The sequence below is a fragment of the Carcharhinus amblyrhynchos genome, chromosome 9 (assembly GCF_965287045.1).
Source record: "Carcharhinus amblyrhynchos chromosome 9, sCarAmb.v2.hapA, whole genome shotgun sequence".
Classification (NCBI taxonomy): domain Eukaryota; kingdom Metazoa; phylum Chordata; class Chondrichthyes; order Carcharhiniformes; family Carcharhinidae; genus Carcharhinus; species Carcharhinus amblyrhynchos.
In genome coordinates, this window is record NC_137332.1 from 30,115,733 (window position 1) to 30,135,341 (window position 19,609).

General features: G+C 40.6%; 1 protein-coding gene across 1 annotated transcript; it reads right to left on the bottom strand.

Annotated features, from left to right (window-relative positions):
* Positions 1-240: 240 nt before the first annotated feature.
* Positions 241-18,569, bottom strand: LOC145347688 (von Willebrand factor C domain-containing protein 2-like). The gene is made up of 3 exons (XM_080195386.1): positions 17,807-18,569; positions 11,090-11,219; positions 241-7,893 (listed from the first exon to the last, which is right to left on the bottom strand). The coding sequence occupies exons 1-3, from the start codon at positions 18,113-18,115 to the stop codon at positions 7,709-7,711; spliced, it is 624 nt and encodes a 207-aa protein (XP_080051512.1). The 5' UTR covers positions 18,116-18,569; the 3' UTR covers positions 241-7,708.
* Between the last annotated feature and the right edge of the window lie 1,040 nt (positions 18,570-19,609).

The following is a 19,609-nucleotide window of genomic DNA, read 5'->3' on the forward strand; positions in this document are numbered from 1 at the left end:
CAAGGAAAAGGATCTATTTTAATCCAAGGCATTACAGAGAAAAATTAATTATGGACAAAACTTACAATTTGTCACTGCACGCTGAATATCAAGTGAACTGGCCACTGAGATCAAGTGGATTATATACAAGCTGACTGAAAATTGGCAATTGTACAATGGCCTGATGCACACACAAAGGTAGAGGTCTGCTTTATATTAGGTATGTATGAATAAATCACAAGCTGTTCACTAAAACTTGTACTACTGAACTTTTATTACACATAGAAAATACATTTGTATCACTGCAATTCAGAGTTTGAAGAAATAGAAATAATTTCTGAATGAATGGAACACAGAGATTTCCAAAGAAGCAATCTATTCTAGGTTGCAGTTGAACGTTGCATAAATGCCAGAAGGATGAAGTAATTGTTTATTCATTCTGTGAAATCATTCCAATAATAGACATTACCAATGGAAAACTAATCTTTAAATGATGTCAGTGCATAGGTAGTTCCAGACATGTGCTGGATCAGCTGTGATATCCCTTTTCTTTCAAACAGCCAAGTTCTTTGTAATTTTTGGATAGATAACAATTTGTTACTGCACAGTGGTTAGCACAGCTGCCTCTCAGTGCCAGGAAGCCAGGTTCCATTCCAGCCTTAGGTGACTGTGTGGAGTTTGCATGTTCTCTCCGTGTCTACATGGGTTTCCTCCAGGTGCTCCGGTTTCTTCCCACAGTCCAAAGATGTGTAGGTTAGGTGGATTGGTCATTCCAAATTGCCCCTTATGTCCAAAGATGTATAAATTAGAGGGATTAACCATGGTAAATGTGCAGGGTTATGAGGATAGGGTGGAGGGGAGTGTCTGAGTCAGTGCAAACTCAATGGACCAAATGGCCTCCTTCTGCCTGTAAGAATTCTATGGTTACTTATTGCAATATACATTTTTAAAATCATTTTGGGAAATTGGTACATTAAAGCTGACAAATGTGTGCACCAACATAAAGCTGGAACTGTGGTCTGATATTGGGAAATATGACTACATTGTTGAAAGAATGGGATCACTTTTTTCTTTGGTATTTGCCATTGTATGGGCTGAGTTTGAGACCTCAGAGCCATATGCAGCAGAACTATTGGCTGAAAACATTCAGTTTTGCAGGAATAAACACTAATGCAACAACATGATAATTTTTTTAAAACTTACTGTGTATACACATATACATGTTGACATTAAAGTTCCAGTTTAATGTCACATGCAATATTGAACACATGGTAGGAACTCACTACTCTGATATAACTGCTGTAGCCCTATGGCTAAATGTACTAGTATTTTTTTTGTCAGTAATTTCTTTAACATTTTTCCTTCTAACCGAATGAAGTATTATTTCCATGTGATCATATAACAGTTGAGAAAGGAGGCTATTTCTGGTTATACTTTAGCACCCATTGTGACTGATTAGGGTGAAGACCAGAGGAAAGATCTGTAGTTACTATTCTGCTCTCCTTCCAAGACAGGTGAACACATATTCACAAAGTGATTGAATATTTGAAAATAAAACATCAGTGGCTCAGTGACTCTTGCTTTTCTGTAAAATAACACAAGTCTAACTTGTCTTTCTTTTAAAGCTTTGCAACTGAATACATTAAAACTTGTGATATGTGTCCTTTATAGTTTGTAATCAAAATGATGAGCATACAGGATTTATACACATTTACTTAACGGTTAACTATAGCAAACTACAAATGTTTCTATTTGGTTGAACATTTCTAATTTAGCCATCTTGTGAATTGGTAAAAAAGCAAACAGTGTCAAACAGAAATATTATCACAAAAGATAACTTTATATGTTTTTCTCCTTCCTTAGTACCAAGCTTTTGTACAACATGAGCTTCATTTCTATTTATTGTTACCTTCAGAATTACTGAAACTGTGAGTCCAGCAATATTTCCAAATCCACTTTTCAGGAGACCAGCCCTGGATTGAATGCCGGCAGGTATTAAGATGGAGAAAATGTTGGTGAGGTAATGGCTTCCCTTGATGATCTAAAAGTTGGTTTGTAAATATGACAGCCACATGGTATGTATTATGAATATCATATTGGAGTGTAGTGGAGGGCATGCCCCTGTTTCCATCAATGGAATGAAGTAGAAATTGTTGACAGCTTCAGGTTTTAGGTGTCTAGATCACCAACAACTTGTTCTGGTCCCTCCATGCAATACTATAGTTAATCCACCAACAGTGTAGAAAATCCATCAACACCTCTACTTTCTTAAAAGACTAAGGAAATTTGTCATGTCAGCTACCACTCTCTCCAACCTTTACAGATACAATCAGAAAGAATGCTTTCTATGGTGAGTCAGAGCTTGGTATGGCTCCTGCTCTGTCCAAGACTGCAAGAAACTACAAACGGTCGTGAATGAAGCCCAGTCCATCACTTAAACCAGCCTCCCATTCATTGACACTATTTACACTTCCCACTGCCACGGGAAAGCAGCCAGCATAATCAAGGACCCCACACACCCTGAACACACACTCTCTTCCACCTTCTTCTGTTGGGAAAAAGATGCAAAAGTCTGAGATAATGTACCAACAAATTCAAAAACATCATCTTCCCTGCTGCAATCAGACTTTCGAATGGACCTACTTCACATTAAGTTGATCTTTCTCTACACCTTAGCTATGACTGTAACACTATATTCTCCACTCTCTCCTTTCCTTTTGTATGTATACTATGCTTTGTTTGTATAATGCGCAAGAAACTATAGTTTTCACCATATACTAATACATGTGACAATAATAAATCAAATCAAATCTTGAAAATGCTGTAGATTCACGAGATGTCACACACACACACAGAAAATTAATAGTTACCTTAAATATCACTGCTGCCTCAAAGCGCCAGGGACTCGGGTTCAGTTCTGGTCTCGGGTGACTATCTGTATGGAGTTTGTACGTTCTCCCCATATCTGCTTGCATTTCCTCCGGGAGCTCCGATTTCCTCCCACAGTCCAAAGATATGTGAGTTAATTTGATTGGCCTATGTTAAATTGCACCTTAATGTACCAAGATGTGTAGATTAGGGGGATTAGCCATGGTAAATACAGGGACAGGGTCTGGGTGGGATTGTTGTTGGTGCAGGCTCAATGGGCCAAATGGCCGCCTTCTGCACTGTAAGGATTCTATGTTCATATTTAGCATTTTAAAAAATACAACTAAACCTACCAATGAACAAATAGCAAGCAGGTAGTAAACTATCCCTCTGATACATACGAAGGGAGAATCAACAAAGAGCCACCAAAAAACAATGAGCAAGGAGGAGAACTGAAGCCTAAGAAATTACAACAATCGTTTTAAGAAACTATTTAGCCACCTTACTTAATTAGTATCCTGAAGATCCGATTGGTTAAAATAGGATTTTTATCATAACAGACACACACAGAAAAACATGATTTAACAAAATTAAACTAACCCATGGTCATCCTTTGTGTTTGAAATTTCTGGTTTCCCTTCAGAAACTTACCCTTTTCCAGGTAGTGGAGCTTAGATTCATGGAGCTTACTGCAGCAGTGACTATTGGCTATATTAAGATGCTTAACCCAGAAGCAGACTACAACTTACAGAATGTGGCAGTGTCACACTGTTAGCAAGCTATGGACTAAAATTCCCAATTGCACTGAAGGATAGCTTCCATTCTCAATCCAATGAATAATCTATATTTTGGGATACAGGGTCAACAAAATGCACATCAGAAGTGTCTTCATGCATTATCAGAATTACTAGCTACTTTCAGGGTATCCTGGAACTTGCTGTTTTTAAGCGCTGTCTCCTTGCCGTGCAGCAATGGGAAAGAATTGATGGCTATTATGAGAACCAGTGAATCCATTCACCTGGCTGTCACTTTTTTTTGAATGAACTTCCCATTGTTGTGGTAGGTATCAGTAATTTTGCATAAAAAACATTCAAGAAGTTACAATACCTCTGAAAATTGCTGTGCTTTCTCTTCGTATAATGCCAATAAAAACATTTCCTTTAATCAATTAATTGGAGAACTCCGACAGGAAAAACAATATATAGAAGTGCACATAAGAGCACAACAGTGCAAACATACTAATTATTATGGAACTAACCCTGTTCTTCTCACCAGCCTCCATTCCAGATTCAACCAATGACTCTCTCAGCCTAGAACTACCTTCACTGGTGTCAGCTTGGCATTCTCGCCTCTGGGCCAAATGTGGACTATTGGGACCACCTTAGTGATTAAAAACTGGGTGGCGTGGACAAGTTTGACTGAAGGGCCTGTTTCCATGCTGTAAACTTCTATGACCTGATGAGTCACATGGTTGCAGGTTATTTTTACCTCTGTGTACTCAAGCTAGACCAACACTCAATGCAGTGCTGAGGAGATATTAAATGGCAGAGATATCCAGCTACAAAAGTGGATGCAAATTATCTTATCACAGAAAAGCCGAGGACTTCTCTTATTGTCATGCTGAACATGTATCCCTTAACTTACAGTACCAATAATATATTAACTGGTTCTTTGTAGAATTTTTTTTGCTGTGTGCAAATTGTTTGTTGCATTTCCCCACATGGCAACAGTGACAACATTTCAAAAGAATAAATTGGGTTCTAGATGGAGTGTTCTACTTCAAATTCATTCCATGCACCATTCCCTAGTTGGTGGCTTCCTGACACTGAGCAGCCACTGAGTATCTCACAGCAAAGTTTTGCATATAGTATGCATTTCCTTCAAAATGTGTCCATAATACTATGTTATTGCAGACTTCTATTTGTTCAAATTCCCAAGAACCTATTAATAAACACTAAATCCATATGCATGTACTTTATCATCCGCCCATATAGTTCATAAACTTGTACAGGAAGGATGTGATCAAATGTGAGATGATACAGAGGAGATTTACAAGGATGTTGCCAGGAATGAAGAATTTTAGTGATGAGGAAATATTGGATTGGCTGAGGTTGTTTTCTGTCGAACCGAGGAGGTTGAGAGAATATTTTAATTAAGGTGGATAAAATTGTGAAGGGCTTCGCTAAAGTGTATTACCATTTGCAGAGCGGTAACCCCATTCTTAATGATATGAAGCCAATGCTGAGAGTGGACCGGGCAAACCCAGATCCATTCCTTGCTTGCTCCAAAAGCCAAATTCAAATTCCAATTGAATCCAATTCAAGGTCCCCAGAAGGGAGACAAACAAGATCAAAGCTGACAAGATCAGACATTGTACCTCATCTTGGGCTTGATCTTAGGCGGTCACCAACCCAGAGCGTAGATCTTAACAGTAATTGCTAACAGGATCAGAGAGGAGTTGGAGAGAAATGTTTTCCACCAGAGAGTGGTAGGAGTTGAGAACAGACTGTCTCAAAGGGTAAGAGTGGCAACTACTTCATTTAAAAAATCTTTGGATATGCACTTGAAGTGCTGTAACCTGTAGGGATACTAAGCAAGAGCTGGAAAGTAGGATTAGACTTAATGACTTTCTCAGCCAGAACAGGCACGGGCACAAATGGCCACCTTTGTGTACAGATTTTCTGTTTCTAAATGTTATCACTTTGATGATTGTGATGGGAAATCTACTATATTAACCATTACCAAAGGCCAATTGCTGATTCAGTGGTTGATTGAACAGGTGGACAGATCTCAATAAGCACTAATTTTGACTAACTGAATTACTGACTGACAGGAGGAACCGTGCATTGGTCTCCAGTCAGTAACTATACATTTGCTGGAGGTTAAGCTTTTTTTCAGCTTGGAATGAAAAATCAGTTACTATCCAGCTACAAAAGTGGATGCAAATTACCTTGCTACTATTCGGGAAAAAGCAGAGGACTTCTCTCGTTGCCATGCCTAACATTTATCCCTCAACTAACAGTACCAAAAATATATTAACCGGTTATCTCACTGCTCTTTGCAGGATTTTTGCTGTGTGCAGATTGGTTACTGCATTTCCCCGCATAGCAACAGTGACATTTCAAAGGCGTGAATTGGGTTCTAGATCACTTTTGAATGTGGCAGGTGCTACATAAATGCAAGTTCTTTCTTATGTTTCTTCCCCAGGAATCCTTCATGCCTCAGACTTTGACGCTGCCAGTTTCCAGATAGAAAGTATCTGATTCCTCACCGTTCCTTCTTCAACTCATGCCATTCCCGACTCCTATCCTGCTCATATTCCGATATCATTTCCCACTGGACTGTGCTGCTTCACATTCATGCCATACACTATTCCCTATATGGTTGCTTCCTGAGACTGGTCAGCCAGTGATTGAAACAGAGTGAAAGAAAAAAAATGATCAATTTGAAGATTAACCCATCAAATCTGGATGAAACTCCGATCAAATTGGAATTTATTATTTGTCTAGATAGGAATTTCAAGTAAATATTTAGAGAGGGCTATGGATCACAATCGCAATTTTATATAAGGTTGGAACCAGATCAGATGTTTGGAGGTGGTTCTTTTCCAAGAGAAGGACTTGTGGAACAGGCTGCAGTTTGTGTGGTGATACCTGATTTGCTGAATTCCTTCAAGCAAGAGTTAGATCTGTTTCTATTCAGAGAAACTTTGTACATTAGTCAGGGGCAAATCGGTGTTACGGTTATTGGGGCATGACCTTTAAGAGAATAGGTCAGGTGACCTGGAATTCAAGCCCCAGTTGAGTGAAGCTTACCTGGTCAGTCTGGTACTGGGAAAAAGACATGTGATAAACCTTTCCGTTAATTTATTACTATTAACCTCACGGTCCTTATTAGTCTTCAGTATCAGACCTCCAGTTGTAATAATTGGTCTTTTAGTTTTGGCCACTTAATATGGGCAGAGAGAAAAACTCCAGATTTCTTCCCCTAATGGCTTAAAGATTTTTTTGCCTCTCCCAGCAGATAACATAGCCCTTTGGTAAAATGGGGAATGTATACATTGTGGCTTTGGACATCATTGATCTGTGGCACAGCATGTATGGACCACTGGATCTGTCATCATATATGCTCCCATATATTTCACTCTAAGCACTGAAGCGAAATAGTTGGCCACTGACAAGAAATGTGATTGTGGAGTTTAAAAAATTAATTCCTTTGGCTTCAAAGTTGCAGCACATTTAACAGCAGATGCAAAGCTACTGCCTTTCTGTTTGCAGCAGTGGGTCTCTGTTTTTATCCACCCTGCTGGAAAAATTGAGTCGTCATTTGTTGGGGAAGGGGAAATTTCCGCACAACTCTTGTTGGCACTGAAGATACTAGCGGATCTCCCATTCCAATGCTTATGCAGATCACATTATGAGCAGTCACAAGCTTCACAACAGAGTTTGCTACTCTCATTCCTTACAAGCAACAGAACATAAAGGGAACACTCTGTGTTACGCCCAATGAAATCCATTTACACAAATGGTATGTTATTGACCTTAAATTCTGTGGCAATTTCTTTCTTCATCCTGGTACCATCAACAGCGTAATGCACTGAGCAGTTCCCACTATATGTAAGTGCGACACGTTAAAAAAAGGAACCTGATCTGAAGACCATGAAGTCAAAGGAAACACAATTGTTGGAACTGTTAAAGGGGGAAAGGTTATTATCGTGCACAGCTATCTGTTTCAATAAATTTCAGGTTACAATAATAGGTTCATGGCTTTTTGGTTTAACAAAGACTAAATATCCTGCCCAGCGGTTTGCATCAGAGAGCTGAGCAGGTGCAGAAGTATCAATCTGTCCACAGTCTCATGTTTACTGATTGCGATCATCGTTTAGAACGCAATGAGGAACCATCACACACTGGGCTACACGATTGCCTTCCCAGTATCCAACATCCTGACCATCGTGGCAATGGCAGTAGGTGCACTTGTCAATCCACACAGTGGTCCCCGCTGGAATCACCTGGCTTTGAGTGTAGTCGCTGTAACAGTTTGGACCTTAAATGACCACAGTGGGGAAAAATAAATGTTCAAGTTATTAGTTTTGATTTACAAATTGGAGATGGTTGAACAAAGTAATCAGGTTAGAATTATTAAATTATATTTACACTATTAAAGCAAAAGAAGAAAGCAGAGGAATAAAAGAGAAAGTTCAGTCAGAATCTTAGACAAATTAATATTTCAATCAGGGCATTTCTTCAACACTGAATGATAAGCAGGTATTTTAATAAAATCAGTAAAAAAAATTGAAAAAATAGAAAACAATATTGCAAACTCAGAATTGGTGAACTATCTGAGGAGATTGTTAAGCGATGTAAAGGATGACTTCAATTGAGCAATACAGAGCAGGTTTAGTGGCATCAGAGAAAGAAAATATTGTATGAATAGATAAGACAATAAGGAGCAAGAGAAAATGGGACCAAAAAGAAAATGGACCCCATAGCCTGTCAATGAAGTCTGTAATAAGAGTCGAATCTGCTGGCAAGCTGTCAGTTGCACTCGCCCCATGCCAAATAAAACCCCAACAGGTCAACACCAAGGGGGCAGCTCCATCTCTATCCACAGCCCCTGCCCCTTCCTCATCAACATTGAGTTCCGAAAAATAATCTCCCTGGCAACCCAACCTCTTCTACTGTCCATTCCACATCACAGCACCCTCTGCTCAAGAGGATTAAAAAGGACAAGGTTTGAGGTTACTAAAGTCTATATATCTGAAACTTCTGGGCAGTGTGTGAAGATTCTCCCAATCTGATGCTGCTATGCATTTTTTCTGGGATCTTTGGATCCTGATTATCACAGAAATGCCAGTTCAATTTTTTTTTTGTGTGTGGGGGGGGGGATTGTAGTCAGATCAAAGGAGTAGTCCAGTCCAGTTTTGGGGGTAGTCAATTGTTCGGGAATAGTCAGATGGTCAAGAGGTGGTCAACCCAGGGTAGGAAAATAGGTGGGTGGTTGCAGGGTAGTCAGCTGGTCGTGGAGCTGGGGAGGGGGTGGGGAGAGTAATGGGTCTGGTCAATGATGGGGTATCACCAGGGGTGGGGGGGGGGGGGCGGGGTCAGTAAGAGTTTGGTCATGGAGTTACTCAAGTGTTAGACCACATTTTAAACTGTGTAACATATTTCCTTGGTAACTACCAAGGTAAGTTGGTGCAGAAGATGAAGTCGCATAGGGTCACAGGTCAATTGACAAGCTGGATACAAAACTGGCTTGGTCAAAGAAGTCAGAAGATAGCAGTAGAAGGGCGTGTTCCTGAATGGAAGGCTGTGACAAGTGGAGTTCGTCAGGGATCAGTGCTGGAACCTTTGCTGTTTGTAATATATATAAATGACTTGGAGGAAAATGTAACTGGTTTGATCAGGAAGTTTGCGGACGACACAAAGATTGGTGGATTTGTGGATAGTGATGAGGACCATCAGAGGATATAGATCAATTGCAAACTTGGGCACAGAGATGGCAGATGGAATTTCATCTGGACAAATGTGAGGTAATGTGTTTTGAAGGTCTAATACATTTAGAAAATATACAGTAAATGGCAGATTTTTTTTTACATAGAGAGTAGTGGGTGCCTGGAACTCGTTGCCACGGGAGGTAGTTGAAGCAGATACGGTAGTAACTTTTAAGGAGCGTTTTGACAAATACATGAATAGGATGTGAATAGAGGGATATGGTCCCCAGAAGGATAGGAGGTTTTAGTTAAGTCGGGCAGTATGGTCGGTGCAGGCTTGGACGGCCTGTTCCTGTGCTGTAATTTTCTTTGATCTTGTTTTTTGTAAGTGCCACAGATCTAGGCCAAGGCTCTAACTCTGACTCAGAGGCTGAGACATTTGCGCTGGGTCCTGGGAGTAGGGGAATTGCCTATCTGTTCCTTCAGTTTTAATAAATTTCATTGTTGACATTTTCAAAGAGTTGATATTACAACTGAGCCAACTATGAATACTTGGCTGAGTTTCAATAGCTCCAAAACCACTTAACTCAAAGGGGAGGGCGCTTGTTCACATTTTGATTAACAATTTTAAGAGGCTACAAAAAAACTAGTGGTCTTTAATGTAGTTAATAGAATTTTTTTTCTAACACATTGACCATTTGAGGGTATTTAAAATATCGAAAAGCTTTCATTAATGAGTTCATTTTTCAATATTTGTATGAGTGAGAGATTCCTTAGCTTGTAAGAATTTTAATAATTTTCATCTCCGGAGATCCACTCATAATGGATACTGGGTAAGTAGCTATGGAGGTGACATGAAACGGGGACTAAGGAGTGAGAATTAAAGGGCCAAACAGCCTTTTATATAATTGGGCTGAATTTTCACCAGACCACCTCAGCACACGGTATAAGCAAAATACCGTGGATGTTGGAATCTGAAAAAAAAACTGAGGATGCTGGAAAAACTGAGGCGGTCTGGCAGCATCTATAAGGAGAGAAAGCAGAGTTAACGTTTTGAGTCTTCTGTCAATTCTGATAAAGCACCAAAAGGACTTGAATAGTTATATCTCCCACGCCTCTCCCGACTCTATGCCACGCCGAGCAATAATATTGCCTCCCACCACCTTTGCCTATAGAGATACGATAGGGAACGTGGAGTTAAAGGCCAGGATTTTACAACCTCGCTCAGGTGAGGCTCGTAAAATCCCGCCCGAGGCCAATGAAGAATCCTGTTCTGTAAGCCTCGCCCACCCCGATTCCAGAGCGGTTGAGGCAGTAAAATTGTCAAACAAAAGTCAGCTGAGGTTCACACTTAATGGATTAAATGGGAGTGTTGAACAAAGTGTTTAACAAAGCTGAACCCAATGTGGGTTTGGTCTCCCCAGATTAGAGAAGCTAGCACCATGAGCAACACTACCATTTTCCCATATTTGATCTACATTTCTGTCAGACAGAAGGAGTGTTTTGTATCCTGAACCGTGATGTGAGATCACATCAACAAACAGGTGTTACACTTGTCTGCAGTAGCCAGAGCGATATCAGGCAGGGACAACTGGAATTTGAGGTGAAAGATGAACAATAAAATCTTTCTCAAATGGTCTAATCTAAGATTGGAAAGGGCCTTCCCTTGACTGAAGATACCTCTGAAGTTTTGGGAAAGTGTTTTGAGTCACAAGATAACTGGCACTTCAACTAGGAAAAATAATCTTCCCACAGGACAAATATCAATGTCCACCCATTCAGTGATCTGCATCAACTTTAAAATCTTACCATCCTTGCACTCTGGGCAACACTTTCCTTTCTCGTACACTGGATTAACACATGCGGGGGGAGCACAATCAGCGACTAGACAGCGTGCGATTCCATCCATATCACAGGTACACTGTTCACACTCTGATGGCTGAAATACAACACAAAAGATGACTTAAGAGCAAAATACTGCAGATACTGGAATCTGAAATGGAAGTTGAAAGTGCTGGAAAAGCTTAGCAGGTCTGGCAGCACCTGTGGAGAGAGGAAACAGAGTGAATGTTTTGGGATGCTAAGGAGAAGGAGAAATGTGATGGCTTATATTCTGTACAAGAGGCGATGGAGCAGTGTAAAAGATCAGGGATTGGTGAGAGCTTAGGAGAGATTGCAGCAAAGATGTGCAGATCATGAAAATGAGGAAGTGTTAATACATTAGAAGGTGCTGATGGTTGCATAAAGGTAAGATATCAGAATGTGTTAATAGGAGAACAAGGACAGATGCTGCCAGACCTCCTGAGTTTTTCTAGCATTTGCTAGTATGAAGGTTGTACAAACATAAAGGAACAAATTGCTTGATAAGGACATTGCAACACAAGAAGGCTATTCAGCCCCTCAAACAGCCCCTGTTTCATCATAGTAGATTATAGCATCTCAACTTCATTTTAAACTTTGTCTTGAAAGTTTCAATTGACTGGGTTTTGCAGACTTCTGGGAAATCAAAGCTCCAGATTTCCATCACCTTTTGTACAAATCAATCTTTCCCAATTTTATTCTTAAATGGTCTAATTTTAGTTTTACACCAGCAGTTTTTGCTGCTGCTCCAGCCTCTGTGTGGCAGCCAATGTGCCAAGTGAATGGAGCAATATCATGCTTCACAAGGCTGAATGTGGCCTAATGGCGAGATCCAGGCCAGGCAAGTAATCCGAAACTTTGAAAATTGGTCATTTTTGTTTAATGTTGCAACTATGGTCCTCCTACTCAGGTTACTGAATTTAGAATGATTGGGGTGGAGTTATGCAAGTGTCAATTTCCTGGGGAATTGGCCCTCCCACTGAAGGTCCGGTGGATTTAATGCAGGATGGGAACCGTTAATGCCAAACCCAGCTTAACTGGATATTTGAACCACTAATTTTAGCCTAAGTTTTGGCACTTAGTGGCCCATTCTTCCCAAATTACTCCAGGACTTCGCAGTCCCAAGTTGCATTTTCCAGTTTAAGATGCACTATTGTTGCCTGAGGTCAGTGCAAGTTAGGCTTCTGATTCAACACAGTAAATTAATAATGGTAAATTACATTAGGAAATAATGGTGGTCAAGAACCTTGAAAACTGACAATAGGAATTTTGTAAATGAAAATGAGAAAATGGCAGAGGTAACGAATAATTCCTTTGCATTCATAGTTTCAGCACAGGAAGAGGAAAGCTTGCTGGACATCCTAAAGAAACTCATCAAAATTAACTTCAGCATTGAAAAAATAATGGCAATCGGGAGTGACAAATTCCTTAGACTAGATAGGTTCCATCTCAGAAATTTAAAGAAACTAGGTAAAAGCACTGTGGATGTCCTAACGTTAACATCCGAAGTTCCCTCGGCGGTTTGCAAACCACTCCATTAGATTGGAAAATTGTACATGTCACTCCATGTGAGTGAGTAAGCAGGGAATTACGGATGTTAGCCTAAGATTTGTTCTCAGAAAATTAGTCTATAATTAAGAATGGAATATTGAATATCTTGAAATCAGAGCTGATCAGAGAGGACCAGAATTAATTTGTAAAGCTTAGGCAAAGTGGAGGTAATTACATTATTGGACAAGTTGATGTCAATGAATGTTACATATATGGACCTCCAAAAGGCATTTGATAAAGTCCCTCATAAGTGACAGGTAGCTAAAATAGAAGTTCATGGGATTGACCATATTAGGAAATTTAGTAAAGGCGACAGTAAGGAAATTGTGGAGATACTCCAACTGATAGGATGTAACTAGTGGTGTCCTGCAGTGATCTGTGTTGGTACCTCAACTAGTCTTTATCAAAAACTTAAGGACAGGATAGAATGCTACACATCCAAGTTTGCTGATGACACAAAGATAATGGCATTATAAACAGTGATGATAGAAACATAAAATTTCAAGGCAATATTGATAGATTAAGTGAATAAGTGCATGAACATGGACAAATGTGAGGTCAACCATTTTGGAACAAAAATGCCTGGTTCATAATACTTTTTAAATTATGAGAAGCTAGAAATATTGGAGGTCCACAGAGCCATGGACTAAAATATCGTAAAAAGGTACAAAAAATAATCAAAAAGTTAATTGAATCCTGGCTCATATCAAGAGGACTGGAATACATAAGGGTAGAAATTATGCTAAAACTATACAAAGGCCTGCCTAAGCATAGCAGAAGGACTGTGAGCAGTTCTGGCTACTACAATTTATTAAGGATATGTTGACCTTGGACAGAGTAAAACATATATTCACCAGAACAATACTTGGACTTCAAAGATTAAATTACAAGAAAAGATTACAACAACTAGAATTGAATTCCTGGGAACTCATATTTCTAAAAGGAAATCTCATTTATTTTGCCAAGATAATAAGATGAATAGATAGGCTGGCTAGAGAGAAACTATTTCAGCTGGTTGAAGAGTCTAGAAGTAGTGGGCAATGTCTCAAAGTTAATCAGATCTTTCGTGGGTGAAATTACAAAACAACTTTAAGCTTACTTATTTATTAATGTCACAAGTAGGCTTCATTAACACTACGATGAAGGTACTGTGAAAATCCCCTTGTTGCAAGAGAGTTCCAAACTTTTATCATGCTTTCTTGTTGTACTAGGTAGCACAGTGGCACAATGGTTAGCACTGCTGCCTTACAGCGCCTGCGACCCAGGTTCGATTCCTGCATAGGTCAGGATCAGCGTGGAGTCTGTATGGGTTCCTCCAGGTGCTCCGGTTTCCCCCCACAATCCGACTGACATGCTGGCTAAGTTCATTGGCCAGGCTAAATTTTCCCTCAGTGTACCCAAACAGGCACCAGAGTGTGGTGAGTAGGGGATTTCCACAGTAACTTCATTGCAGTGTTAATGTAAGTCTACTTGTGACTAATAAATAAACCTTAGAATCAATCGCAATCTGTAACCTTATGACCTAGTATATTCTCCATTCTACCATCAACGTCAAGCCAGGGAATCAACCTCGTACAATAAAGAATGCAGGAGAGCATCACAGAAGCAGTACAATCATATTTAACAATGGGGTGTCAACTAGGTGAAGCTACAATACAGGGCTAATTGCATGCCAAACAGTGGAAGCAGCATATCACAGATACAGCTAAGCGATCCAACAGCCAACGGATCAGATCTAAGCTCTGCAGTCCTGCCACATCCCGTCGTGCTTGGTGGTGGATAATAAAGCTAAGGAGATGCTCCACAAATATCCTGATCCTCAACGAAGAGGGAGCCCAGCATGTCTGGGGCAAATGATAAGCATTTGCAACCAAGCTCAATCAGAAGGGCCAAACTGATCTTGACTGAACTTGAGAGGTGAATGCATCTAACTGCCCTTGATATCAAGGCAGCATCTGACAGTGTGGGATCAAGGAGCCTCAGCTGGAGTCAATAGGAGTCAGGGGTTTATAGGAATCAGGTTGGAGTCATACCTTGCTAAAGGATTATGCTTGTAGTTGTTGGAGGTGAATCATCTCAATCCTAGGAATCGCAGCAAGTGTTCGAGAGGGTAGTGTCTTAGGCCTAACCATGTTCAGCTGCTTTATCAATTAACTTCCTTCCATTGTAACATCAGAGGTGGATACACATACTGATGATTCCATAATGTTCAACACCATCCATGACTCCTCAGACCCCATAGCAGTCTGTGTCCATATGCAACAAGACATTGACAATATTCAGCCTCTGGCTGATAAGTAACATTCTTGCCACACATGTGTCAGGCAATAACTATCTCCAACAAAAATGAATCTAACCGTTGCCTGTTGACATTCAATGAAATCATCATTGCTGAATCTCCCACTATCAACATCCCAGGTGGTTTATTATCAATCAGAATCTGAACTGGACTAGCCATATAAATACCGTGGCTACAAGAGCAGGTGCGAGGCTGGAAACTCTGCAGTAACTCAACTCCTGACTTCACAAAGCCTGTCGACCATCGACAAGACATAAGTTAGCAGTGAGATGGAGTACTTGCCAGGATGAGTGCAGCACCAACTGTACAAGAAGCCCAGTAACGGATGGGCTAGGGCAGGGACCAAATAGGTGATGTTAGAGGTGGACATTGGGTTTTTTTTGGCGATTGATTGGACATTGGGTTAGAAGCACACATTAAGTACAAATGTCTCCATTTGGATTATTTGCCATTTAGATTGTTGCTTTTCAATACTTCAATGGAAAATTTCTCAAAATATTTCCCTTTGATTTATAGATACCTAATACAATAGAATCCTTTCATAATGCTGCTTTGGAAGTCATGCAAAATATAATGAATAGAAGCTCCATGATATTTGCCAAGAATGTGAATCATTCCAATGATAACTCAGGAAAATAAGTGACTTGGAGGGATTACATTGGCAGCAGTAGATCGGTAAACTTGCTTTAAAGCACAGACAGGTTCCTGGCACCCACATGGAAGTTACACTTTACTGCTTGTAACTACTTTTATGTTTTTGGTAAGGTCTTAAATATGGGTCTGAATCCCAATTAAAATGTTCACATAATCCCTATGATGACTAGAAAGAGGATATATTGTCAGCGCTGAAGTAACAAAGTTTCTTCTGGCGGCCAAAGACAATGGACCTGATCTTTCTGATGATTACGTGGAAAAAAATTATTGCTCATCCAAGATTGGATGTGTGGGCAGGGTCAAGAAGTGTAACCAAGAGATAACTGGATCTCATCAGCACACATTTGGAAATTGATCCCATGTCTGTGCAAGATGGCATCATTGGATAACATGTTGGTGAAGAAAAAGGATGGATCCTTGAATGGCAGTGCAGGATTGAGAAGAGGAGCCATCACTGCCTATGATGGAACAAGCACAAGTGGAACTAAACAAAGGTTGTGTCATTGAGCTGTACAATGGAAGAGGATAGTGTGATAGACCGTACCAGATGCTGCAAGGGAGAGGAGTTATGAATGCAAGACTCACAGTTACCAGAAAACATTCATGATTTTGGTTAGAGCCAGTGTACTACTGTGGGAGGGGTAGAAGTCTGAATTAAGAGATTCAACTGAGTTGCGAGAGGGATAGTCGCAAATCTAGACGATGACATCTTGAAGGAATTTGCTCAAGGAATTGGCCAGTTAGTGACTGTCAAATGGGGTTAAGAGTGACGCATTCCAAAGCACTTTTGCAATGTCGATGGAGTTACGCATCAAAGTGCTTCTACCTGAAAACAGTGTTTCTGGCTGCCCTTTGTTTAAATCTGAACACAAAACAAAAAATGTCATGATTCTGTCAGAGAATGCAGTTAATTCAAGAATGGTGTACTGTTAGCTATACAGTTCTTATTGATAATCTGCTGTGACAGTAACAGGAAATGATTTTTAAATATTAGTCTTGTGGACTGATTTTAGAATAGAATACGGGTAAATCTCAGAAAGCACTGTTAGTGTTCAAGGGATTGTACTGACTGCTTATCAATACAACCTTGCAGAGCAAAAGACAAAAAGCAAAGAAAACTGGGATGAATGCAGAGAAAGAGAACCTTTGGGTGAGGGGAAAAGGACCCTAAACATAAAAAAGAGAGAGCATGAAACAGTGAGTAAAACAAAGATCTGTGAGAGTTTAGGAATGACAGAAAGAGTGTTGCATGGAACAAGAGGGTTGAAAACAGAATGAAATAGAGTGTGTCATTAAGGAAAAGGGGGAATTGGAATGATTGAGTGAGGAAAATACGGGTGGCATAGTGGTTAGCGCTGTTGTCTCAGTGCCAGGGACGTGGATTTGATTCCCAGCTTGGGTTACAGAGTTTACACGTTCTCCCTGTGTCTGTGTGTGTTTCCTCCGGGTGCTCTGATTTCCTCCCAATCTGAAAGATGTGTGGTTATATGTATTGACCCAAACAGGTGCCGGACTGTGACAACCAGGGGAACTTCACAGTAACTTCATTGCAGTGTTAATGTAAGCCTTACTTGTGACTAATAATATATGAATAAATAAATACAATGAAAGAGAAAACAATAAGCAACGTTAGGAAGAAACAATACTTTAAAAAAAAGTACTATTCGCCGTATCCCAATACATGTAACAATAAATGAAAGCAAGAAGCAGTGGGCAGAGGAGACCGAATGTGTGTGAGGAAAGCAGAAAGGAAGAGGGAATAAAAAAGGAATTAAAAAAATAACATTAAGAAGTGGGAGTCAGAGAGGGAGAGGGGAAATGGAATGAGTGCAAGAGGAAAGTAGAAAAGAGGAAGAAAAGTAACATTAGGAAGAAACAATAATTTAAAAAAAAAACAATTCTTTTTACTGTATCCCAATACATGTGACAATAATCAAATCAAAAAGCGGTGGACAGAAAGGGAGACAGAAGATGGAATGAGTGCATGAGGAAAATGAAAAGGAAGAGGAAACAATAAAGTAACATTGTGGAGAAGCGATGGACAGAAAGGAGTAGCGGACAGAGAAAAATTCAGAGTGAGATTTGGAAGGTTGCAGTTGCTCATTCAATTAACTCTCCCATGTCTCCCTCTCCGCTTCTAAAGAAACCAATAATGAGTTTACCTGGAACTGCTGCCCCAGCTCATAGACACGTCCCCGGTACTCGCAGCCCACCCTCTCGCAGCGGGGGCAGCAGTCGCTGGGGTAGTGGCTGACATGGATGCAGGCTGGCGGGAGGTGCATACACTCGGTGCGGGCACACAGCGCACCCTCCGCCGTACACTCGCACTGTGTGCACTGGTCCGACTCCAGCAAGTACCACTCGCCCACATAGTACACGCTGCCATTCGCCTCGCAAGTGCCGGGCACCGAGAATGCCAGGCTCTGCCTTCCCAAGAGTGCTAGGAGCAGGGCGGAGAGCAGCACTGACATGATGCGGGAGGTTCGCTGCTGAGTAAGAATTGGATTGAGGAACACTGCAGCTGTAGAAGCACCTAACAGCGGTCCCGCGATATCGATGCTGCCTTTGCTCCAGTCTCGTCTCCTTCACTGCTTTCCAGATCTTTCCGAGCACTGGCTCCAGAACGGGAAATCCGCATGTGCCAAATACTTAGATGTGCAATTGAAATTTTAAAAGTAACACTCTGCTGAAAGAACAGCAATCTGACAATCCTTTCTGGGGTTGGGGAGAAGCACCAGAAATAAGCGCAGCTTTTGCAAAACTTTTTAATCCCAACTGCAACCAGAAATCCACCCCTTCTCAAATGTATTTTTCGAGAACTACAAAATGCTGCGATTTCCTCTCTCTCTGGTGATAGGTTTGACTGCTGCTTCCAGAGGATGAAATTCTGTACCCAAATATCCAAGTCCGCCAAGTTTCCGATTTTCCAGCAAGCTGCTGTGTCAGTGCAGCTTTCTTTCATACCCTTAGCCTCCCCTCCTCTTGCACCCACCCCAACACACGTGATCGTACCAACAAAAACCATGGATTAGAGTAATCCGTGCCACTGCTTTTTGGTATGATTTATTATTGTCTCATGCACTGGTATACAGTGAAAAGCATTGTTTCTTACGTGCTATTTTGACAAAGTTATTGAATGGATAAGGGAGAAGGAAAGGAGAGAGTGCAGAATGTAATGCTACAGTCGCAGCTAGGATGTAGAAAAAGACCATCTTAATATAAGGTGATCCATTCAAAAGCATGATGCTAGCATGGGAGAAGCTACTCCTGAGTCAGTTAATACGTCTCAGGCTTTTTGTACCTTTTTCCCCAATGGAAGAAGATGGAAGAGAATCTGGGGTGTGTAGGGTTCTTGATTATGCTGGCTGCTTTTTCAGGGCACCAGGACTTTAGATGGGACTAATGGATGGGAGGCTGCTTTTTGTGATGGACTGGGCTATGTTCACAACATTTTATTATTTCTTGCGGTTTTGGTCGGAACAGGAGCCATACCAAGCTGTGATACATCTGGAAAGGATGCTTTCTATGTAGGAAAACATGGACTTTGGAAGTTCATCCCACTGTTTGGGAGAGCATGGATTATGATAGTCCATCACAGTGCTTGGGGGAGCAAAGATTAGGATAATCCTTCCCACTGCTTGGAAGAGCATGGATTAGGGTAATCCATCCCATTCCTTGGGAGAGCATGGATTAGGGTAATCCATTCTCACTCTTTGGGAAAGCATGGATGAGGGTAATCCATCCCACCCCTTGGGAAAGCATGGATTAGGGTAATCCATCCCATTGCTTGGGAAAGCATGGATTAGGGCAGTCCATCCCATAGCTGACAGTTGTGATAAGAAAGATAAAATGGAGCATTTCAAAATTCAGGTCAGATAATCTGTTTTTTAAATCCAAAATTAGCATTGCACATTATCCCAATTTTTAAAAAATTGGCACATTATAATAGCCTATTATTCAGTACC